Source organism: Macaca fascicularis, chromosome 13 (genome assembly GCF_037993035.2).
Source record: "Macaca fascicularis isolate 582-1 chromosome 13, T2T-MFA8v1.1".
NCBI lineage: Eukaryota > Metazoa > Chordata > Mammalia > Primates > Cercopithecidae > Macaca > Macaca fascicularis.
This window is the reverse complement of record NC_088387.1, coordinates 7,133,982-7,154,108: the sequence shown is the minus strand read 5'-3', so window position 1 is coordinate 7,154,108 and position 20,127 is coordinate 7,133,982. Positions and strand designations below refer to the sequence as shown.

Below are 20,127 nucleotides of genomic sequence, written 5' to 3'. Positions count from 1 at the left end.
CATTTGTGGTGTTTCGTTTTTTAAATTCTCTTCAATCACTTCTGTAGCCCTTTCCAAAGTGTCAGGTTGAGCCACATGAAGTCGCTATTTTTGTAAGTCACAAATATCTTCATAGGGTTCAACTTACTTTTCTATGGGATCTTGTGTTAGAAGTATTGAACTTTCCTGAAATGTCTGTGAGGGAAATGTCACCCTTTCCAACATTCTGCGAGCCATAACTGCTTGGGAACAGGTCTCTGGGATTTGGGTTCCATAGAGCGGAAGGAATGCCTCTGCCCTCATGTCTAGAGGGATGAATAAAATTCTGAAAAGGTACAGGGTGTGCCTGGTCACAGGCGTCACCTGCAAGGCTCCAAACTCAGGCTGGATGGCCCCTTGGGGAGTGAATTCTGCAAGAGTTGCACCTGGGACCAACAGAAGGAGCTGGGATCACTAGTTCTGATCCTGGCTGCATGCCTTAGACCACGGGAAGCAGACTCTGAAGCACCCCAGGTGTTTCTGTGAACATCTGGAGTTGGAAATCACTGAGTTCAGAATGAATTCAGCTGCCGTGCTCAGGGGTTGAGATTGTATTGACGGATGAAGGGGAACGACCGAAGAATTCCTGCGGTAGAGTGCTCTGAAGACACACGTTTTAGAAAGAGCTCTCCAGCCACAGCAAGGTGGATTCACTGGGGGCCCAAGGAGCAGTCTGGACTCTGGGGCAGTAACTTTAGGGGGTCCCTGAGGGAGAGCTGGTTGTGAGGACAGGGACAGCAGGCAGAGGTTGTGGCCCTCAGGGAAATTGCAGGAGAGGATTTGAGTGATTCCCAGGTGCTGAGTGTGCAGCTTTGAGGAATTTCGTTGCTTGGCATCTTTTCCTGAAGACACTTCTGTAAGATATTTAGAAATCTATCAGGAGTGAGAATCAGCCAAGTCAGAAAATTGTAGGCATTTGGGCAACTGTATTCAGAAAACCATTTTTTTGGAATAAAAGCCATGAGACTGAATCTCCATGCCTCTTTGCCCCCAAAACCTAACTTCATAATAGCCTTCATGAAGTCTCTAAGACAGAGTTACCACAGATTTAGCCAGGATGATGTGTGACACAGCTTTTCTTGGGACGGGTTGGTGAATTAAAATAATTTTTTTTTCAGCCCTAATTATTTGTTCTTGAATTTGCCAGTCACATGATAATTCTCTTCAAAAAAAAGAAAAAAAAAAAAAAACTCCTTTATAATTGTAATGAGGTACTATCATTTATTCTTTTTTTTTTTTTTTTTTTTTTTTTGAGACGGAGTCTCGCTCTGTCGCCCAGGCTGGAGTGCAGTGGTGCGATCTCGGCTCACTGCAAGCTCCGCCTCCCGGGTTCGCGCCATTCTCCTGCCCCAGCCTCCCGAGTAGCTGGGACTACAGGCGCCCGCCACCTCGCCTGGCTAATTTTTTTTGTATTTTTTTTTAGTAGAGACGGGGTTTCACCGTGTTAGCCAGGATGGTCTCGATCTTCTGACCTCGTGATCCACCCGTCTCGGCCTCCCAAAGTGCTGGGATTACAGGCTTGAGCCACCGCGCCCGGCCCATTTATTCTTATAAGTTGTATTTTTAGAAGTTACGGATGTATCTTGCCACGTATTTCAATTCAGGATCCAGAAGTGCTTTGAAAAATGTAATCTCCAATATGCTAGAACACATCATAATAGTAAAAACAAGGCTTTGGCTTTTAAAACCATTATGCAGATACCAAATATATACGTAATCTGATATTTATACTGAGGGCCAGTAAATAGAGGACAGTTAATCCTTGGACGACGCAGGGGTTAGGAGTGCCAAGCCCCCAAAACAGTAGAAAATTTGAGTGTAACTTTTGACTCTCTAAAAATTTACTACTAATAGCTTACTGTTGACGTGAAGCCCTACCAGCAACATTAATAGTCAATTGACATGTATTCTTATGTTACATGTATTATATACTATATTTTTACAATAAAGTAAGCTAGAAAAACAGTGTTAAGAAAAAGAGAAAATATTATTAAGTGGAAATGGAATCATAAGGGTCTTCATCCTTGTCACCTTCATTTTGAGTAGGCTGAAGGGGAGGAGGAGGAGAAGGGATTGATCTTGCTGTATTAGGGGTGGCAGAGGTGGAAGAAAATCCCCATTTAAGTGGATCTGTATAGTTCAAATCTGTGTTGTTGAAGGGTCAACTGTAGTTTTAAGGTAACGTCTCACAATAGGATTTATTTCTAGTTAAGCAGATGCACAAATACTTAGGTCTCTTATTTTTCCCAAACAGGTATCTAAACACCATTTTATAGATAGCTGTCTACTAAAACAATAAAAGCAAAACTTCTGTTTTCCTGATTCAATAAAAGGAACGTTACTGATTCTTATTTATTTATGAGATGGAGTCTCACTCTGCCGCTTAGGCGGGGGTGCAGTGGCACGATCTTGGCTCACTGCAACCTCTGCTTCTGGGTTCAAGCAATTCTCCTGCCTCAGCCTCCCGAGTTGCTGGGACTACAGGCACCTGCCACCATGCCCGGGTAATTTTTGTATTTTTAGTGGAGACGGTTTCACTATGTTGGCCAGGCTGGTCTCAAACTCCTGACCTCAGGCGATCTACCCACCTCTGCCTGCCTCCCAGAGTGCTAGGGTTACAGGCATGAGCAACGGTTCCTGGCCACTGATTCTTATTTTTTAAAATGACTTCACACAGCTTGTATTTTTCCTTCCAGGGAGAAGATAATTAATTATAAACATTAAGGAAGGAGTGTTAATTATTGCTGATAACTCACACAGCATAAGAATGAACTGTAAGGATCTTGTTTGAACAAAGCATTGTATTTTGATCAGTTCTACATCTTGATACAGTTCTTTTTTCAAAGCATCCACTGTAGGGGAAGAAAGTGGTTAAAATACCTATTAATGATTGCAACTGATAACATGGATAGAAGACAGTCTTCCTTCAGGCTTACCAAAGAATCCCCATGCCATTTTGAGTAGTTGAGACGCAGCCTCTTGTCCAGACTGAGAACTAGTTTTTGGTGTGAGAGCTTACCTACCTACACCTGTCCCAAGTTTGCTTAATGAGATTGGAACCACATAAAATATCCAAGGCAAACCTAATAAAGGTGTTCCGCCGCTGACTCTGGGGCTGGACCCTTGTGGGTCTGTATGTACATGACTAGGTAGGCGTTTGCCTTAAGTTATCTGTTCTGTGGGGCTGAAGCACAGGCCTGGCCATCACAAAGCCTAACATCTGTCAGGCCCAGTCTGTGACATCACTGACAAGGGTGAGCATTTTCCTTGGGTCACCTTCAAAGTACCTTCACTCTGTATCTCTCTGGAATGAATAACACTGAAATGAACTGGAACACTGAAATGAATGAACTGTAACTGCCATTCAAAATAACTTTCTAGCTAAAAATCCTCCCCTTCAGCCTACTCAAAATGAAGATGACAAGGATGAAGACCCTTATGATTCCATTTCCACTTCATAATATTCTTTCTCTTTTTCTTAACACTTTTTCTCTAGCTTACTTTATTGTAAAAAAGGACTTAAACTAAAGGTTCAATAGTAAGATATGGTTATGGTAGGAAATCCACTGTTTATTAATCAGATGCCAAAGTATTCATGGAAACCTAAAATTTGATGTGTTAATACATGTCTTTTGCATAATCTTTAAAAATTATTTGGTAAGGCAATAATTGGAATTAACTTTTTTTCTTTACGTTTGCATGGGAAGGCCGTATTTAATGTTTAAAAGCATATACCATCTTTGAGCCCTTTTGTAGAGCCTTTTTAGATATAACAATTAATGAACCAATTAAAATGTTTATTCCTCTAATCAGGTTCTGTTACACTGTAATAGAGTTAGCCTAGTCTGAGATATATGCATTTGGAATTAAAAGAATTGAAATTTTCAACACTCTGAAGCTCTTACCTTTCAAGAATTTTAGCCATCACAATCTCATTCAACACAAACGAGAGTGGTTTCATACACAAATATAAAAACTGGGACGGTTCTGTTTTCACGTATGTACCATTTTCTCCATAAGTGATTAAAGGTTTACATGTGATTTTTTTTTTTTTTTTTTTTTTTTTTTTTTTTTTTTGAGACGGAGTCTCGCTCTGTCGCCCAGGCTGGAGTGCAGTGGCCAGATCTCAGCTCACTGCAAGCTCTGCCTCCTGGGTTTATGCCGTTCTCCTGCCTCAGCCTCCCCAGTAGTTGGGACTACAGGCGCCCGCCACCTCGCCCAGCTAGTTTTTTGTATTTTTTTAGTAGAGACGGGGTTTCACCGTGTTAGCCAGGATGGTCTCGATCTCCTGACCTCGTGATCCACCCGTCTCGGCCTCCCAAAGTGCTGGGATTACAGGCTTGAGCCACCGCGCCCGGCCACATGTGATTTAATATTTAAACTTTGGTAAGATTTTTCATAGAAACAAGGAAAAATTTCCTTTGTCCATGTACATATACAAAATTCGTTTGGTAAGCAAGGTTATCCTAACTGGATACAAACAGCTTCATCTAAATTAGAAATTTAGTCTCCAGTCATACTTATGAATCAACAGGAGCCAATAACATAAAAAAGGATAAAAATGTTTGAATTTTTAATTCAAGATGTTTTGTTCCAGAAATCAGAAAAATCACAGCCTCTGTGTCGGTATTCTGTCTGCTGGGCATCTCATGCAGTGACATTTCTGTACCCTCCAGTAGAAGAACAACAGATTCCCATACAACCTCTGCACGTACTGAAAGGTCTTAGAATACATTCTGAGTCATCAATATAATCCATACGCTGTGTAGATTGAAAAGTGTGTAATAATCCATTCACAGTAGACAGGTTAACTCTACACCTAGAAAAACTCATTTCTTGACCATGCAATTAAGAGAACAAAGCTACAGTGTATTAGCTACACTTAGTAAGATATGACTTTATCTGAAAAGGTGCAGGAAGTTTAAAAAGAAAAAGGATCAAAAAATGATGTGCCAGCGTGACACTGAAGTGGTCTGCAAAGTCCCCATCTGCATATTTGACCTGCACACCCCCAGGGTGGCTGACCCGTCTGAGGGTGTCAGCTAGACACAGAGTGGATGACGCTGGGGGGATTCTAAAGGAAGGTGTCATCTGTCAGGGACGAGGAGCCATGGTTATGCCACAAAGCTGGTAACCAAACGGGGCTTCTGCTTTCCTTAGAAGGGGGTTGAAGAAAGGGTTGGTTAAAAAGTGGGATAAAAAGTAGCAGCGAGCCACACACTTTAACCTCGTGTGTGCCAGAGTGTTCTTTTTCAGATTGATGAGAGAATCAGCACGTGGTGGTCAAACCTCAGCAGATAATGCCAACAGCTGCTTCATCCGGACAAAGTGATCTCTTTAATCACATTTTTAAGAAGAAAGTACAGTGTGCACTTTGACAAAAATATTGCAGATTATGAAACACGACTTTTAACATAAACACAATTTGGGCAGTACAATAAATGCAAAACGTGCTGAGACTTGTACTAACTGTGTTTCTCTACAGTTTTTATATAAATCAATACCCTCACTGCCCAGGTAAAATAATACACCCCACCATAAAGCTGAGCAAAAGCTGAAAGAAATCTCTTCACAGACACTTTGTGAGCATACGCACAAAACACATGCTTTTAAAAGTATCAGACTTTGAAGCCAATTTCTAGTTTGCTCACTGACATAACTGTTCCCAACAGTCTCCCCTTAGCATTACATATAAAGTAATAAACCCCGACTTTTCACTTATAGGTGGTTCAAATCAAATTTTGTTACAACCAACACCGAAGACCTATCAAAAATCTACAGTCACATTGGAACTTTGGTTGGATCAAGTGTTGTTTGGACGAAGGAAGGGCTTTACAAAGGACTAGGGCTCTCTCTAGTACAGAAATTTAGATTGTGACAGTATTTAGATTATGAAAATATTTAGTCAATACTCTCCTTCATAATGACTAGTGACTAGAATTTAAGAGTTACAAAAAGAAGAAAGTATAGAGAAAAAGCCAAAGTCAAATTTATTTTTATTGCCTTTGTCATTCAACAAACAAGAAAAAAACTGATAGTAATTAAGATTTAAGTTTTCCTTTATACATGGTCATCCAAATTCTATATGGATGAATTACTGAAAGCTGAATTTGGTCTACCTGCTTAACAAGAAGTGATGTAAACATTTTCATGTTTTCCCCTTCAGTTCCAGAAAGTTAAACTCTTTAAAATAGTTATAAACATAGGAAACCAGGAAAAATGAGGAAATTTATTCTTTAAGGTCACTTTCAATTTCTGTATTTCTTTTCAGATTTCATACTGTAGCTATTCTGAAAATTGATTTTTGGCATTCTCAAAAATCTACATCACATATCTTGATGAATCATGTTATAAAATTTTATGTCAGTTTTCATTTATGTTAAGCAGAATAAATGTATTTATATATATAAATATTTTCATTTAAAATAGAGATTTTGGCACAAAGTCCTAAGCCTGTAGTTTTCAAATTGCATTCTATGCTACTTTCCCTGGATCAAGGAATTGTGTTCCTATGAACTTGTACCTTGTGTATGTAACCTTTGCTGTGTCTCATGCTTGACAATCCAGCAGTATTCTAAGACTTTAGAACATGAGAAAAAGGTGTAGATTTACTTCTCCTTGTTGGTGGAGGTGGTGAAGGGGTGGAAAACCACTTCTGAGGATTTTTGTCTTAAGATTTTCATGTTTCCCTCCTGATAATACAGTAGGCACTTGCATCCTTTGGGGTATCTTCAGTGGGAAATCAAAGGACTGTGTGAGTGGCTTCATTTACTTTCTACACTCAGAAATGCAGAGCGTGTTCCAGTCAAGTTTTAAAGAATTATTTAGAAGAAAGACAGGCCAATAAAATCTACAGTTAAGAGATAGAGAATCAAATACTAATCTTTAATGCTTATATTCCACTTCTTTTCTTTCTGCTGTACTTTTAAAAAGTACTCCAATGAGTATAATTCAATTTTATATGAAAATTCTGAGTTACTATATTATCGAATGCGGAGAGGTAACAAATTACAGACTAGTGCAAAACAGTAGGACTCCCACATTCTCCAAAGTGCTTCCCGAATAAAATTCAAAACTTGATATCTCACCAACTCAACTTGTTAAACTTTAGAATATTGTATCTATAAACTTTCTTCCTTGTCTGCTTGGAGCCTCTAACCTGGAGGCTCAAAATTCAAGCATCACTCTACAGAAAAATTCTGCTGAAGCAGGTGATCATAGATCGGCATAGATCACCTGCCTCCTCCTCCTACTATTGCACAACATAAAACCCACCAGCAAGTTGTAACCAGGTGCTGCCCTGTGCCCCCACTTGCCACATGGACCCTCATGGGTGGAACTTCATCAAAAGCTGCTCCCAAATCTGTCAACACAATAAGCTGGTGGATACTTGGGCATCCTTTCTCTCTGCCCCATTTAAACAAGAAGAAGAAATGGAATTTTGATGTCACCCCCAAACACACAGTAGACAGAGGAACAAGTTAAAAAACAGACTCTCAGTAGTTCATAGGAGTCCTGGCACCTCCAATCTGCGCTCTGGGAGTCAGGCCATTCCTTCAGGATGACGTTCTGATTGTTTGCCCAGTTTGAGTCATCAGGTGTCTCTGCTTCCAGCTGTGCTCTTCACTTACCAGCTGCTCCATCGGGTCAGGACAGGGAAAAGCTTCCACCCTGAGCTTAGGAGTCACCCCCAAGCGCCATCCTTCTCCCCTGGGAAAGAAAGCTGTTCTCGATACTTTTAGTGCCATTCACTTAACGACTGATTACAGATATACATATTTTTTCATAAATAAAATCTGAAGCACATACGTAATATATTAAAATCTTCACCGACAAGGGTGTGTTAAAAATTTCAAGTTCTGTCATTCAAGTTCAATAAAGGCACACATTACCATTTTTTTTTTTTTCAGGCCTGCAAATAATACAATTGCCACCTGTAAGTCACAAAAGGCATTTTGTGGGGCTATTTTTTATTGGATTTTCCTTTTCTTCGGATTTGCCTCATTTATCCGTGGCATGAATCTATCGCCCCCCGGAAGTATTTAGATGCACAGAGAGTTTTCATGGATTCCACTGTTTTGTCGGGTTTCAGAGTAACAAAGCACAGCTGTGCTGTGTCAGACACTCACATCTGCTTTGGCTGCTTCTATTAAGGCTTCTCACTCCCGAATCTGGCTTTCCGGCTTCCAGGTTCCGATGCCCTCCAGACCAACCGTGGTGGTGGCTTGGGCGGGATGCATTCAGTCAAACTGTCTTCCCTCTCTGGGTCAAACTGGTCTTTAGAGAGAAGGGGCTGCTGTAGTAAGCCTGACGTCTGGGTGCCCTTTTCTCTGCTGTGGGGTGTTGGGGGGGTGCTGGGCTTCTCTCGGCCAGATTCAACATCTACCTCGTTCTTCCATTCCATTTTATAGGCCTGGGAGGATTTCTTGGAGAACTGTTCTGGCAAGAAGCGCCTGGCTCTGGGCTGCAAATTGAGCACGGTGGTCCCGGCATCTGTGTCTGAGTCACTGCTATTGCCATCTATCACGGAGCAAAAGACAAGGTGGGCAAGCATTTTAGAGAGAAGGCATTGCAAGAAACTTCAGTACCTTAGTGGGTCAGGCAACTGATACGTCCTGGGACTCTGGGGAGAGGGGAGGTTAGCGGGCTTGTGCTAATTTTAGGTGAGTGGCCTTGTGCATCTCACATAACCCCTGCGAGCACCCATGCCCACAAGTATATATTCATGCTAACTTTGAAGAGCTTACTGTGTGCCAGGCATTGTCTTAAGTCTTTTCAAATGCGTTAGCCCATTTTGTCTTCACAATCACCTACTTTACAGATGGGGTAACTAGGTTCAAGAGGTATCTGTAGGTGGTGGAGCTGGGATTCCAACCGAGCCCCTTTGGTAGTAGCAGCTGTGCTCATCTGCCCCACAGGGATGATCCCAGGAGGGCTCAGCCTGGCATCTGGCACACAGCAGGCGGTCTGATAATCACATGCTATGGAGAAGATTCTTGCCTTGATCTGGAACCTCAAACACGGCTTTGCTGATTTCCTTTACATGTCCACAAAAGGGCCAAAACCCTTTGCAAACAAAGGGAGGAGACAGCTTTGGAACCAGATTCAGGTGCTGGAGCACTGTGGGTAAGGCAGTGAACAAAATGCTTGTCCAGGAGTTGACATTCTTGGGAACTGAGAGCATGTTTGCTGGTGGGACCAAGGGCCACTGTTCTAAATACTCAGTGCTGCCTTGTCTTCCCCCGATTATTCTCGCCTCACCCTCCTTTACCATCAGCCATCATTTAGACTTCCCTCTTCACAGTTAATTAAGCAAGCCCCCCCACCAAAAAAAGAGGGGTAATGATTGTTCCATCCCACATTTAAAGAAAATTTTATTTTAGATTCTAGGGGTACATGTGCAGATTTGTTACATGGGTATATTGCATGGTGCTGAGGTTTGGGCTTCTAAAAATCCCATCACCCAAGTAGTGAACATAGTACCAACAGGTAATTTTTCAACCCTTGCCCCTTGCCCGGCTCCCTACCTCCCACCTTTTGAAATCCCTAGTGTTTATTGTTCCCACCTTTGTGTCCTGTGTATCTAATGTTTAGCTCCCACTTGTAAGTGAAAATATATGGTATTTGGTTTTCTCTTTCTGCATGAAGTCCCTTAGACATCCCACATTTTAATAACATGAAATCCTAATATAGTTCTTCTGGGGTTCACAGACAATGTCTTCGGTGTCTACGTAAAGATAACTATCACATTAAAAAGATATTAGACATTATAACAAAGCTTTATAGTTATAGCCAGAATAAATATATGGCTGCTTTCATGAAAATATATTGGAATTACTTTAAAATTTTAATTACTTAAACATTTGCAGAATTACAACTTTCTGTTTACCTGCCCTTGAACCCCGTGGTGACAATATTTGCTGGAAAATAACTGATTGGATTCTTTAGAATCTGCACAGAATGCCTTTCCAAAACGTTGCAATGCGGAGTAAAATTCACCCAGTTATTATTTTAGATTTGCAAACTCTGGAACTCACGCTTAATGAAGAAAAATAATAGGAAAATTTGTCTAGTTTATAAACATTGGCAAATAAATTTAAAATTTTTCAGCTCCAACTATATTCATTACCTGCATTAAAAATAGTCTTCCTCTTTTGTAGCTTTTCTGGAAGCTTTGTATTTTTAGGTAAGGATAAATATCGGGAGGTTGAAGTGGAAGCCTGTAAAATATAAAATCGTACTTAAATGATACAAAGTGGCACTTATTGTATATTAAAGATTAAAAATTGTATGGCAAAACTTCATGATAAAAACCAGAATTTTAATTCCTGATTCCAAAATTACTTTGTGGAGGGCTGTAACTGTTATAACTTGAAATAATTAAATCCCTTCCAAAATAGAATGGAGATCCCTACAAAGGGAAATAGAAATAAGTGGGAAATAAATTAGAAACACATATGAAAACCACTGGCTCTTCTCAAAGAAAAGCTACTGAAACATCTATGTATAAAAGTACTGCCAGAAAGACTTAGAACCTACACTTATGGGGAAGAAGATATGTTTACAAATATATATATGTAAGGTTTTTTTTTTACTTTAATAAATCTTTAAAATGATATTAATAGAACAAAAAGTATTACTACAGCCTACTGGCATTTCAAGTACGGCAGTCACTAGTGTTTTAAATTAACTTTTAATTAACACTGCTACATTTTACACATAAAGTAACTCCTTGTTCACATATAACCATTTTGATTTCTGACAACCCAATATAGGATATTATTAAAAATAAGCCTCAATTCTTGCTACGTGAAGCCAATATATCATATTATTATTATTATTAAGACGGAGTCTCGGCCGGGCGCGGTGGCTCAAGCGTGTAATCCCAGCACTTTGGGAGGCCGAGACGGGCGGATCACTAGGTCAGGAGATCGAGACCATCCTGGCTAACACGGTGAAACCCCGTCTCTACTAAAAAATACAAAAAACTAGCCGGGCGAGGTGGCGAGTGCCTGTAGTCCCAGCTACTCGGGAGGCTGAGGCCGGAGAATGGCCCGAACCCGGGAGGCGGAGCTTGCAGTGAGCTGAGATCCGGCCACTGCACTCCAGCCTGGGCGACAGAGCGAGACTCTGTCTCAAAAAAAAAAAAAAAAAAAAGACGGAGTCTCGCTCTGTCATCCAGGCTGGAGTGCAGTGGCGCGATCTCGGCTCACTGCAATCTCCACTTCGGTTCAAGCTATTCTTCTGTCTCAGTCTCCCAAGAAGCTGGGATTACAGGTGCATGCCACCATACCCAGCTAATGTTTTTTTGTATTTTAGTAGAGATGGGGTTTCACCATGTTGCCCAGGCTGGTCTCAAACTCCTGAGCTCAGGCAATCCACCCACCTCGGCTTACCAAAGTGCTGCCATTACAGGCGTGAGCCACCACACCAGGCCCACAATATTGTTTTTAAATGGCTTTCCTCATTTATTGACAGTTCCCTGAACCAACTGCAATGCTGGCCACACTACCTGCGAACACTCACATCCCCCAGCCACCTGGCCTTCCTGCAGCTTCTCAGAGAACTGTCAACAGCCACTTGATTGGCAGAGCTGATGATGACCATCAGCTGATCAATGGAAGGGCTTTGGCTCCACCCCTGGAAGTCTCCCAGAGGCACACACTCAGTTACCCTGTGTTCTCGTTTCAAGCTGCTGTCCTTCCTAATGCTTTCTCGCAAACTGTGCCGCCGGCGAATCAGAATCTCCTTGGCTTGTCTCTCATTTGTGTCGGCAGTCAGACTGTGTCTGTTGTAGGATAAAGTCTGAAATGAAACACACAGAGGACATTAAAAAAAAAAAACCTGATCATTTCCCCAGAAATTCCAAGACTTTAGCACATTTCTTTGGATCTGCACCTCAGCTAAGCACTTACAACTTCTGTGCAGAGCAAAAAATTAAGAGTATAAAAATTAACAAACAGTTTTCAGATCTTCAAAGAATTTATATTTTCTTTTCATTTTGTGTTTTTTTTTTTTTTTCTTTTTCTTTTTCAGAGTTGAGGTCTTACTCTGTCACTCAGGCTGGAATGCAGTGGCGCTCATAGCTCACTGCAGCCTCCAACTCCTGGGCTCAGGCAACTCTCCCACCTCAGCCTTCCAAGTCGGTATTACAGGTATGTGCCACAGAGTTCATCCTTCGATAAAAGTCAGATCATAAGGTTCGTTTTTCATTGAAAAGTGTGATTTTCATAAATGAGAAAAATGATTGATTTCATCAAGTGCCGTGTCTACCTTGATGTCTCTTGTAGATATATATTTAGCCATCATTAACATCTGGAAATAAAATACAAGTCACCATGCTACAGCCTCTTTTGAATAGGAATTACTGACGTTAAAAACAAACCACTTTGAGCCACTTGGTGGTGCCATGCCCTTCTGACTAACTTCAGAACGTTCCCTTTTTTCAACTGGGTTGTCACATGAAGAGAGCTGGTGACACTCCTCACAATGATTACCTTCCAGTGTTTGAAAAATAAAATTCCTAAACCAGGGCTGTACATGGCATCCGCTTTTAGTTTTATAGGATACATAAAAATGTGGTTCCTAAAATAAATCATAAATAATTAAATTCATTTCTGATAGAATAAACATGTACTTCTTGGGAATATCCCCATGTCCAGAAATATATTAGGTTCTATTGAGAGATGCAAACGTAACACAGAACAAAGCTTCATTCCTGCCTTGAGGAGATTACTATCTCATTGAGCATCTAAGGCTAACACAATTATACAAAATCATGGAAATAAGTGCTGCAACTACATGGTACCGTATAAGCTCCAAGTGCTATTCCATTTAACCACAGGATGGGAATAATATGGTGGCTGTTGGGGGAGCCTTAAACACTGGAGGCTTTGGACCAGCTGACAGGAAGGTGTGAGATGCTCCCGGGGGATAGTGAGAAATCCACTTGGGCCAAAGTACAAAAACAGAACCTCTCACTCCCTGGGTGTTTCAGGGAGCAGATGGGTGAGGGAGATGTGGAAATACGGTTGGATAAAGTGGAACTTGGAAATAGAGTCCAAATTTTCAATGAGTAGTTTAGCTTGGGAGCCACAACTATTGTTTTGTTTCATTTTAAATTAAAAGGTACTGTAGGAAAAAGGGTCAGGTAAGAGTCATGTGGATGGAATGGGGACACCCTGTGGGGAGACCAGCTAAGAAGCTGCTGAAACACCCCCACATGAGTGAGGAGGACTCCTGACAAGCCCAAGTGCCACTTCACCTCCCTGTGCCTCAATTTCTTTATCTGTGAAATGGCGACAACAGTAACACCTACCACTCATTGGAGGATTAAATGAGTTAACGCATGCAACACACTGAAATGGGGCTTGGAAAATTGAGGGCACTCTCTATTCCTTAGCTGTGTTGTTAGCACATTATTAGAATAAGGTGCTAACAATGGAAACGAAGTGAAAGAAGTGACTCAGGAGAGAAGAAACTATAGCACTTTATAAACAACAAGGAGGGTGAGCTCCATTTTAAAAGTCTAAGCTATAAAACTATTTCTTTAAAACAAACAGCAATCAATTCATTTCTTTAAAATTAGTCTACATGTGCATTTCTTTATATCTAAGAGCACAGCAGCAGAACTCCCAGGGGACCCCAAGGCTTCAGCCATGGTGTCCAGGAGGATAGTAAGACCCTGAAGCAGGGTGGAGAGAAGCAGAAGGAGAGAAGATGCCCAGCATGGGACCTGCTGAGCCCAGTGTCATGGTGCAGTCTCCAATTACAGCGCAAAACCAGAAGGCGTCCTGTTAGCCAACGGTAAGTAAATATTTTGCTACATAAATTATTCTCACTCGCTGACGGATGTGATAGAGATTTCTTGATAGGAGTTCTCGAATTTCATCAGTTTCAGTAGATGTGGCCCTCCTTATTTTTTCTTCACGACAATCACTGTGAAAGTTTAGAAAAAGAATATTTTACCTTTCAACAAATATTAGAATCATTGATTTTCTTCCTTAGAGCGATAAGTATTTAAGACGAGTCTTCAGTTTTAAAAATAGCCCTTGGGGATTATTCAGTAACTTAAAATAATTCCAAATTCTGTAACTCTTATTTCAGTTTCAAAATCATTCATGGCACGTTTAACAATTCACAAGTTTTCAGAGTCTATTCATGTCATTATATTTTCAAGGAAGAAAAACTACAATGGCTTATAGTGCTACATCACTTTATTATTTCTAACACTCCATAAATAAAGTAAAATAGAATAGTTTTCTCCAACAGAAACCTAATTGACTTCAATTTACCATTAAGTTTTCATATTTTAAAAACCTCATCATAAATATTTGCAAACACACCGTTTATAACATGTACGTATATCCAGTCAATCCTCATTTGTGGGTTCCATAATCATGAACTCACCTACTTGCTAGTATTGATTTATAAACCCAATATCAGAATTTCAGTCTTTTTGCAGTTATTCACAGACATATGCAGAGTGACAAAAAATTTGAGTCATTTTACACACTTTCCCTGAAGATGTTGAACAAGGAGGCGTCTGCTTTCTTGTTTCCACTCTCGTACTATAAATAATGTCCTTCTCACAGTCTATTTAGCGCTATGATTATTTATATTTTTACATTATTTATTGGTGATTCTACTGCTTTAAATGGCCCCCAGGCATTGCCGAAGTGCTGTCTAGAGTTCCCAAGCACAAGAAGCCTGTGATGTGCCTTACAGAGAAAATGTGTTAAGTAAGCTTGGTCATACATGAGTTTATAGTGTTCTTGACCATGAATTCAATGTCAGTGAATTAGTGATGTATATTAAATAAGGTATCTGTAAACATAAACATACATAAAATAGGTTACATATCGATTGGCTGATGAAAATTTTGTGACCAGAGGCTCAAAGGAACCTAATGTTGTATGTCCCCATAGAAAAACGTTTCAGTATTTGCAGCCAGGTGCAGTGGCTCATGCCTGTAATCCCAGCACTTTGGGAGACCGATGAGGGGGGGTGGATCACCTGAGGTTGGGAGTTCGAGACCAACCTGACCAACATGGCGAAACCCAGTCTCTACTAAAAATACAAAAATTAACCGGGCGTGGTGGTGGGCGCCTGTAATCCCAACTATTGAGGAGGCTGAGGCAGGAGAACCTCTTGAACCCGGGAGGCGGAGGTTGCAGTGAGCTGAGATCATACCATTGTACTCTAGCCTGGGTGACAGAGCAAGACTCTGCCTCAAAAAAAGAAAAAAAAAAGCTTTCAGTATTTGCGTATCAGTATTTGAGGCTACTTTATGGAATGTAACCACCGCAAAGAATGACCATTGGGACTGCATTTATATGTTTTTATTCTAACTCCTTCCAAAAAAGGGTTTGAGGCAGGCTACAAAAATATGTAGTACGAGAAAATAAAGAGAAAAGAAAAATCAAGAAAACAAATTAAAGCCAGAAAGGTTAATATGCCTAAATGCAAGTCTTCTAGAAGAGGCACTGAGGACACAGAAATTAAAGAGCATAGTTTTCTTGTATTTTTCAATGCAAATGTAGCATTGCTGTGAACCAATCATGAAAGTAATTACTTGGGTACAAAACCTGGTGCACAGTGGGTAATGGATACACAGAGAGGAGCAAACAGAACTGATGCTTCGGCGGGACAGACTTCTCTAGAGTTGGATGATTCATTTTTGCCTCCTCTCAATTGCTCAGATGGTTTATGAGAAGCATTTTCTCAGGGAAAGGTGGTGTTGTTGAGACAGTTGTCCCACTCTCTAGTCAGGTTTTTTTTTTTTTTGATCATCAAAGTTAATTCACGGATTTTCAGAGTCGGAAGGAATATAAGAGGTCATTAAGTAACGATCTATCTTTTTGATATCTCATTTTCTTATATAATGTGCACACCAAATTCCTACCAAAATATTTTTGCATACATCTAGTGACAAGTGTACGACTACATCCCTGTTTATACTTAAACAATTTTTTTATAAAATGTAATATAAACTACACGAATCTTATATGTTCAGGGAAGTGAACATACTTAGACAACCACTGCTCAAGTCAAGAAACAGAACATTCACTAGAATCCCAGAAACTACTTCATGTTCCTCCTACCAATCACTAATTCTCTCCCTCTTTGCCAACAGTAATAACTATTCTGACTTCTAATGTCATAGATTCATTGTGCCTGAACTTAAACCTTATATACATGAAACAGTATAATACGTAGTCTTTTGCATTTAGCTTCTGTTCCTGAGCATTATGCTGAAGATTCATTTATGTTATTGCATATGGCTATAATGCATTCAGTTTCACTGCTGTATAATATTCCATGGTATAAGTATACCACAGTTCATCTGTTTTGTTGTTGATGTATAGTTGGCTAAATTCCAATTTTTGGATATTGCAAACAATGCTTCTATGAATATTCACATGCATGTTTTTTAGAACACACATGATTATTTGCCATTTGCATATCCTGTTTTATCAAGTGTCTGAACAAGTTCCTTGTCCATTGTTCTATAGGATTGTCTTTTTTCCCGTAGCCCTTTGTCAGTTATGTGAGGCAAGTATCTTCTCCCAGTCTGTGATTTGCCTTTTCACCTCTTTAAGGATGTATTGGGCTAAACAAAATCTCATGATTTTAATACAGTTCAGTATATCAATCTTTTTCTTTATAGCTTGTGCTTTTTGGAGCTTGTTTAAAAAAAGTAATTTCCTATCACAACATTAAGGTATGTTCCTACAGAATCTTCAAAAGCTTTATTGTTTCACTTCTCACATTCAGATCTACAGTATACCTTGACTTGATAGTGTGAGGCAGTGGTTAATTTCATTTTATTTTCATATGAATACCTAATTGATCAGAACCATTTATTCAAGGCATCTTTTCTCCCCCACTGCTTATTCTGTAAACTTTGTCATTAATCAGATTTCCATATATTGGTGGGTCTGTTCTGAACTATTTTGTTCCACTGGCTTGCTTATCTGTCCTGTTCCAATATCATATTGTCTTAATCATGTAACTTTATATGAAGTCCTGTTATCTAATAATGTAAACCTTCCAAGTCTGTACATCTTCAAAATTGTCTTGACTTTTTGTATTTCCATTAAAACTTTAGGACCAACTGATCTAAACATACACACACACACACACACACACACACACACCCCCTGGGATTTTGAATGACATGTCATTGAATCCAAATATCAGCTTGAGGAAAATTTAAAATTGAACAATATTGAGTATTTCTTTTCTTCTAGTAATATTGTCTTTAATTTATCTGTTTTGCACTCAATATGTAGCTTTCTGTATTTTTCTCTTTTTCTTTATTTTGGTTATTTCCTTATTACCTATTTTCTAATTAAGCATTTCTCTCATTAACTCTGTCTAATCTACTGCTACACACATCAAATAAGATCATAAAGTCAGTTACTTTGTTTGTAGCTCAAGAATTTCCATCTAATAATCTCCATGATATTGCCAAAACTTTCAATGTAATTTTCTTTCCTTAAACATACACAGACACAGACACACACACATACACACACACACACATTTTATACTTTAAAAGTCTGTCTGATAATTCAGTTATCTGAATTCCTGTTATGCTTATTACAACTATTTTGTTTCTTTTTCTTAATGTTTTAAATCACATTTTCTTTTTTTGTTTTTGTTTTTTTTTTTGAGACGGAGTCTTGCTCATCACCCAGGCTGGAGTGCAGTGGCACTATCTCGGCTCACTGCAAGCTCCGCCTCCCGGGTTCACACCATTCTCCTGCCTCAGCCTCCTGAGTAGCTGGGACTACAGGCGCCTGCCACCACGCCCAGCTAATTTTTTTATTTTTAGCAGAGACAGGGTTTCACTGTGTTAGCCAGGATGGTCTTGATCTCCTGACCTCATGATCCTCCCGCCTCAGCCTCCCAAAGTGCTGGGATTACAGGCATGAGCCACTGCGCCTGGCCTAAATCACATTTTCTTGTCTACTCATACATTTGGTTATTTTTTATCAGTTGGATATTGTTTAGGAAAATTCATAGAAGCAGTTTAAGGCTCTTTATAATCCTTGTTTTCCTCCCTGGGTAATTTAATCTTGTTTCTCTCAAGGGTCTAAAATAACATAACACAAAACAGGACATAAAACATATAAAATAACATAACATACACATGTCTAAGGTTTCATATTTTAACCAGAATCTCATTCTGTTGTGAGATCTTAAGACATCTTTCTAGGGCACAGGTCAATTTTTTTTTTTTTTTTTTTTTTTTGAGACAGTGTCTCACCCTGTCACTTAGGCTGGAGTGCAGTGCTACGATCTCGGTTCACTGCAAACTCTGCCTTCTGGGTTCAAGTGATTCTCATGCCTTAGCCTCCTGAGTAGCTGGTATTACAGGTGCACACCATCATGCCCAGCTAATTTTTGTATTTTCAGTAGAGACAGGGTTTCACCATGTTGGCCAGGCTGGTCTTGAACTCCTGGCCTCAAGTGATCTGCCTGCCTCGGCCTCCCAAAGTGCTGGGATTACAGGAATGAGCCACTGCACCTGGCCTGGGTCAAATTTTCAAAATTATTATTACTAGTTTCAAAATACTATCAATGCATATTTAGCAATACTAACTTTTGTTTTGCAAGACCATACTTACTTTAGAGATGGATATGTAGGGACAGTACTTATCATCCCAGTCTCTGCCATCTCAATGGCATGTTTTATTTCAAGCTTCTTATATAAAGATACAATGCTTGACTTTGGTTGGTTTTCCCGAATCAAAAGCTTCCGCAGATATTTATCATCAAACTTTTTAAACCTGTAAATAAAGAAACTTTCAATAAATTAATACTGGATTGATTAAGAAAATTGTTGTTGTTTTTACCAATAAAGTCATTTCTACCATTCCCAGGAGAATACTTAGTAGCAGCATTTAGCTAATCTGGTCATTTTATATATTTAGTAGGTGCCTACCTGTATAAATGTGTATGTGTATATATACATATGTACGTGTATGTGTATATATATATATACACACACATACACATATGCATGTGTGTGTGTATTATACATATGTATGCATGTATGTGTATGTACATATACATATAGATATGTATACATACACAGATATGTATATATACACATACACATATATGTATATATGACACATACTGCTACATTTTTATATATGACCCTGATGCACATAAATCTAGTATTCACTAATTACAGATTAAAATACATATGTTTCTCTCTTTACCATTTCTCTACTTCTGCTTTTAGCAAAATGGCTCAGAAAGGTTCTCACTGTTTGTTTTCTCCAATTCCTCTCCTCTGATTCTCTCTTGAACATTCACATTGCTTCAATACTGCATTAAAGCTACTCTTATCAAAGTGGTCAGTGAACCACATGATATAATTGCAGTGGGCAATTATGAATCCTCATCTTTCCTGCCCTCACTTGTTTAAACTATTGTCTTCGTTTGGCTTCCAGGATACCACCCTGGGGTACACCAACCTCTTTCTCACCCTCTCTCTGTTTTGTTTTTTTCTTTTGACCTCCTAATGTGGGAGTGCTCTGGGCCTTAGTTCTTGGTTCTCTTTCATACCGCCACTCACTCCCATCACCATCTTGCCCAGTCTCCTAGCTTTTAATAGCATCTCTATGCCAATGACCCCCACATTTGTATCTCCAGCTCCAACCTCTCGGCCAAACCCCAGATATGAGCTTTTGGCTACTTACTCAACATCTGCAGCTGGATAGCTCTGGGGCATCTCAAATTTAACATATTCCAACTGAACTGACATTCTGCCAGAGTCCTCCCATCTCAGTGAACGATGACTCCACCAGGTCAAAAATCCTGGTGTCATCCTGGATTCTTCACTTTTCTCATGTTGTATGTTATGGGCTGAATTGTGTCCCGCCAAAAATTCATATGCTAAAGTCTAATCCCCAGTAGCTCAGACTGTGACCACATTTGAAGATCTAGTGTTTACAGAAGTGATTAAGTCAAGATGAGGCCATCAAAATGGGCCCAAATCCAAAATGACTGGTGCACTTACAAAAAGAAGAGATTTGGATTCCAACACATACAGAGAGAAGGAAGATGATGTGAAGAGGCAGGGAGGAGACA

The 20,127-nt window shown here is 39.8% G+C and overlaps 1 protein-coding gene across 1 annotated transcript in view; it reads right to left on the bottom strand.

The window, feature by feature from the left end:
* Positions 1-5,336: 5,336 nt before the first annotated feature.
* SLC9A2 (solute carrier family 9 member A2) overlaps positions 5,337-20,127 on the bottom strand; it is a 92,266-nt gene continuing 77,475 nt past the window's right edge. Inside the window, exons 8-12 of the mRNA XM_005575174.4 lie at positions 18,654-18,815; positions 13,860-13,956; positions 11,692-11,823; positions 10,148-10,238; positions 5,337-8,538 (exon numbers count right to left, since the gene is read on the bottom strand). Of these exons, the coding sequence (XP_005575231.3) occupies positions 8,168-8,538; positions 10,148-10,238; positions 11,692-11,823; positions 13,860-13,956; positions 18,654-18,815 (853 nt within the window). The 3' untranslated portion in view covers positions 5,337-8,167. The remainder of the gene's footprint in view (positions 8,539-10,147; positions 10,239-11,691; positions 11,824-13,859; positions 13,957-18,653; positions 18,816-20,127) is intronic.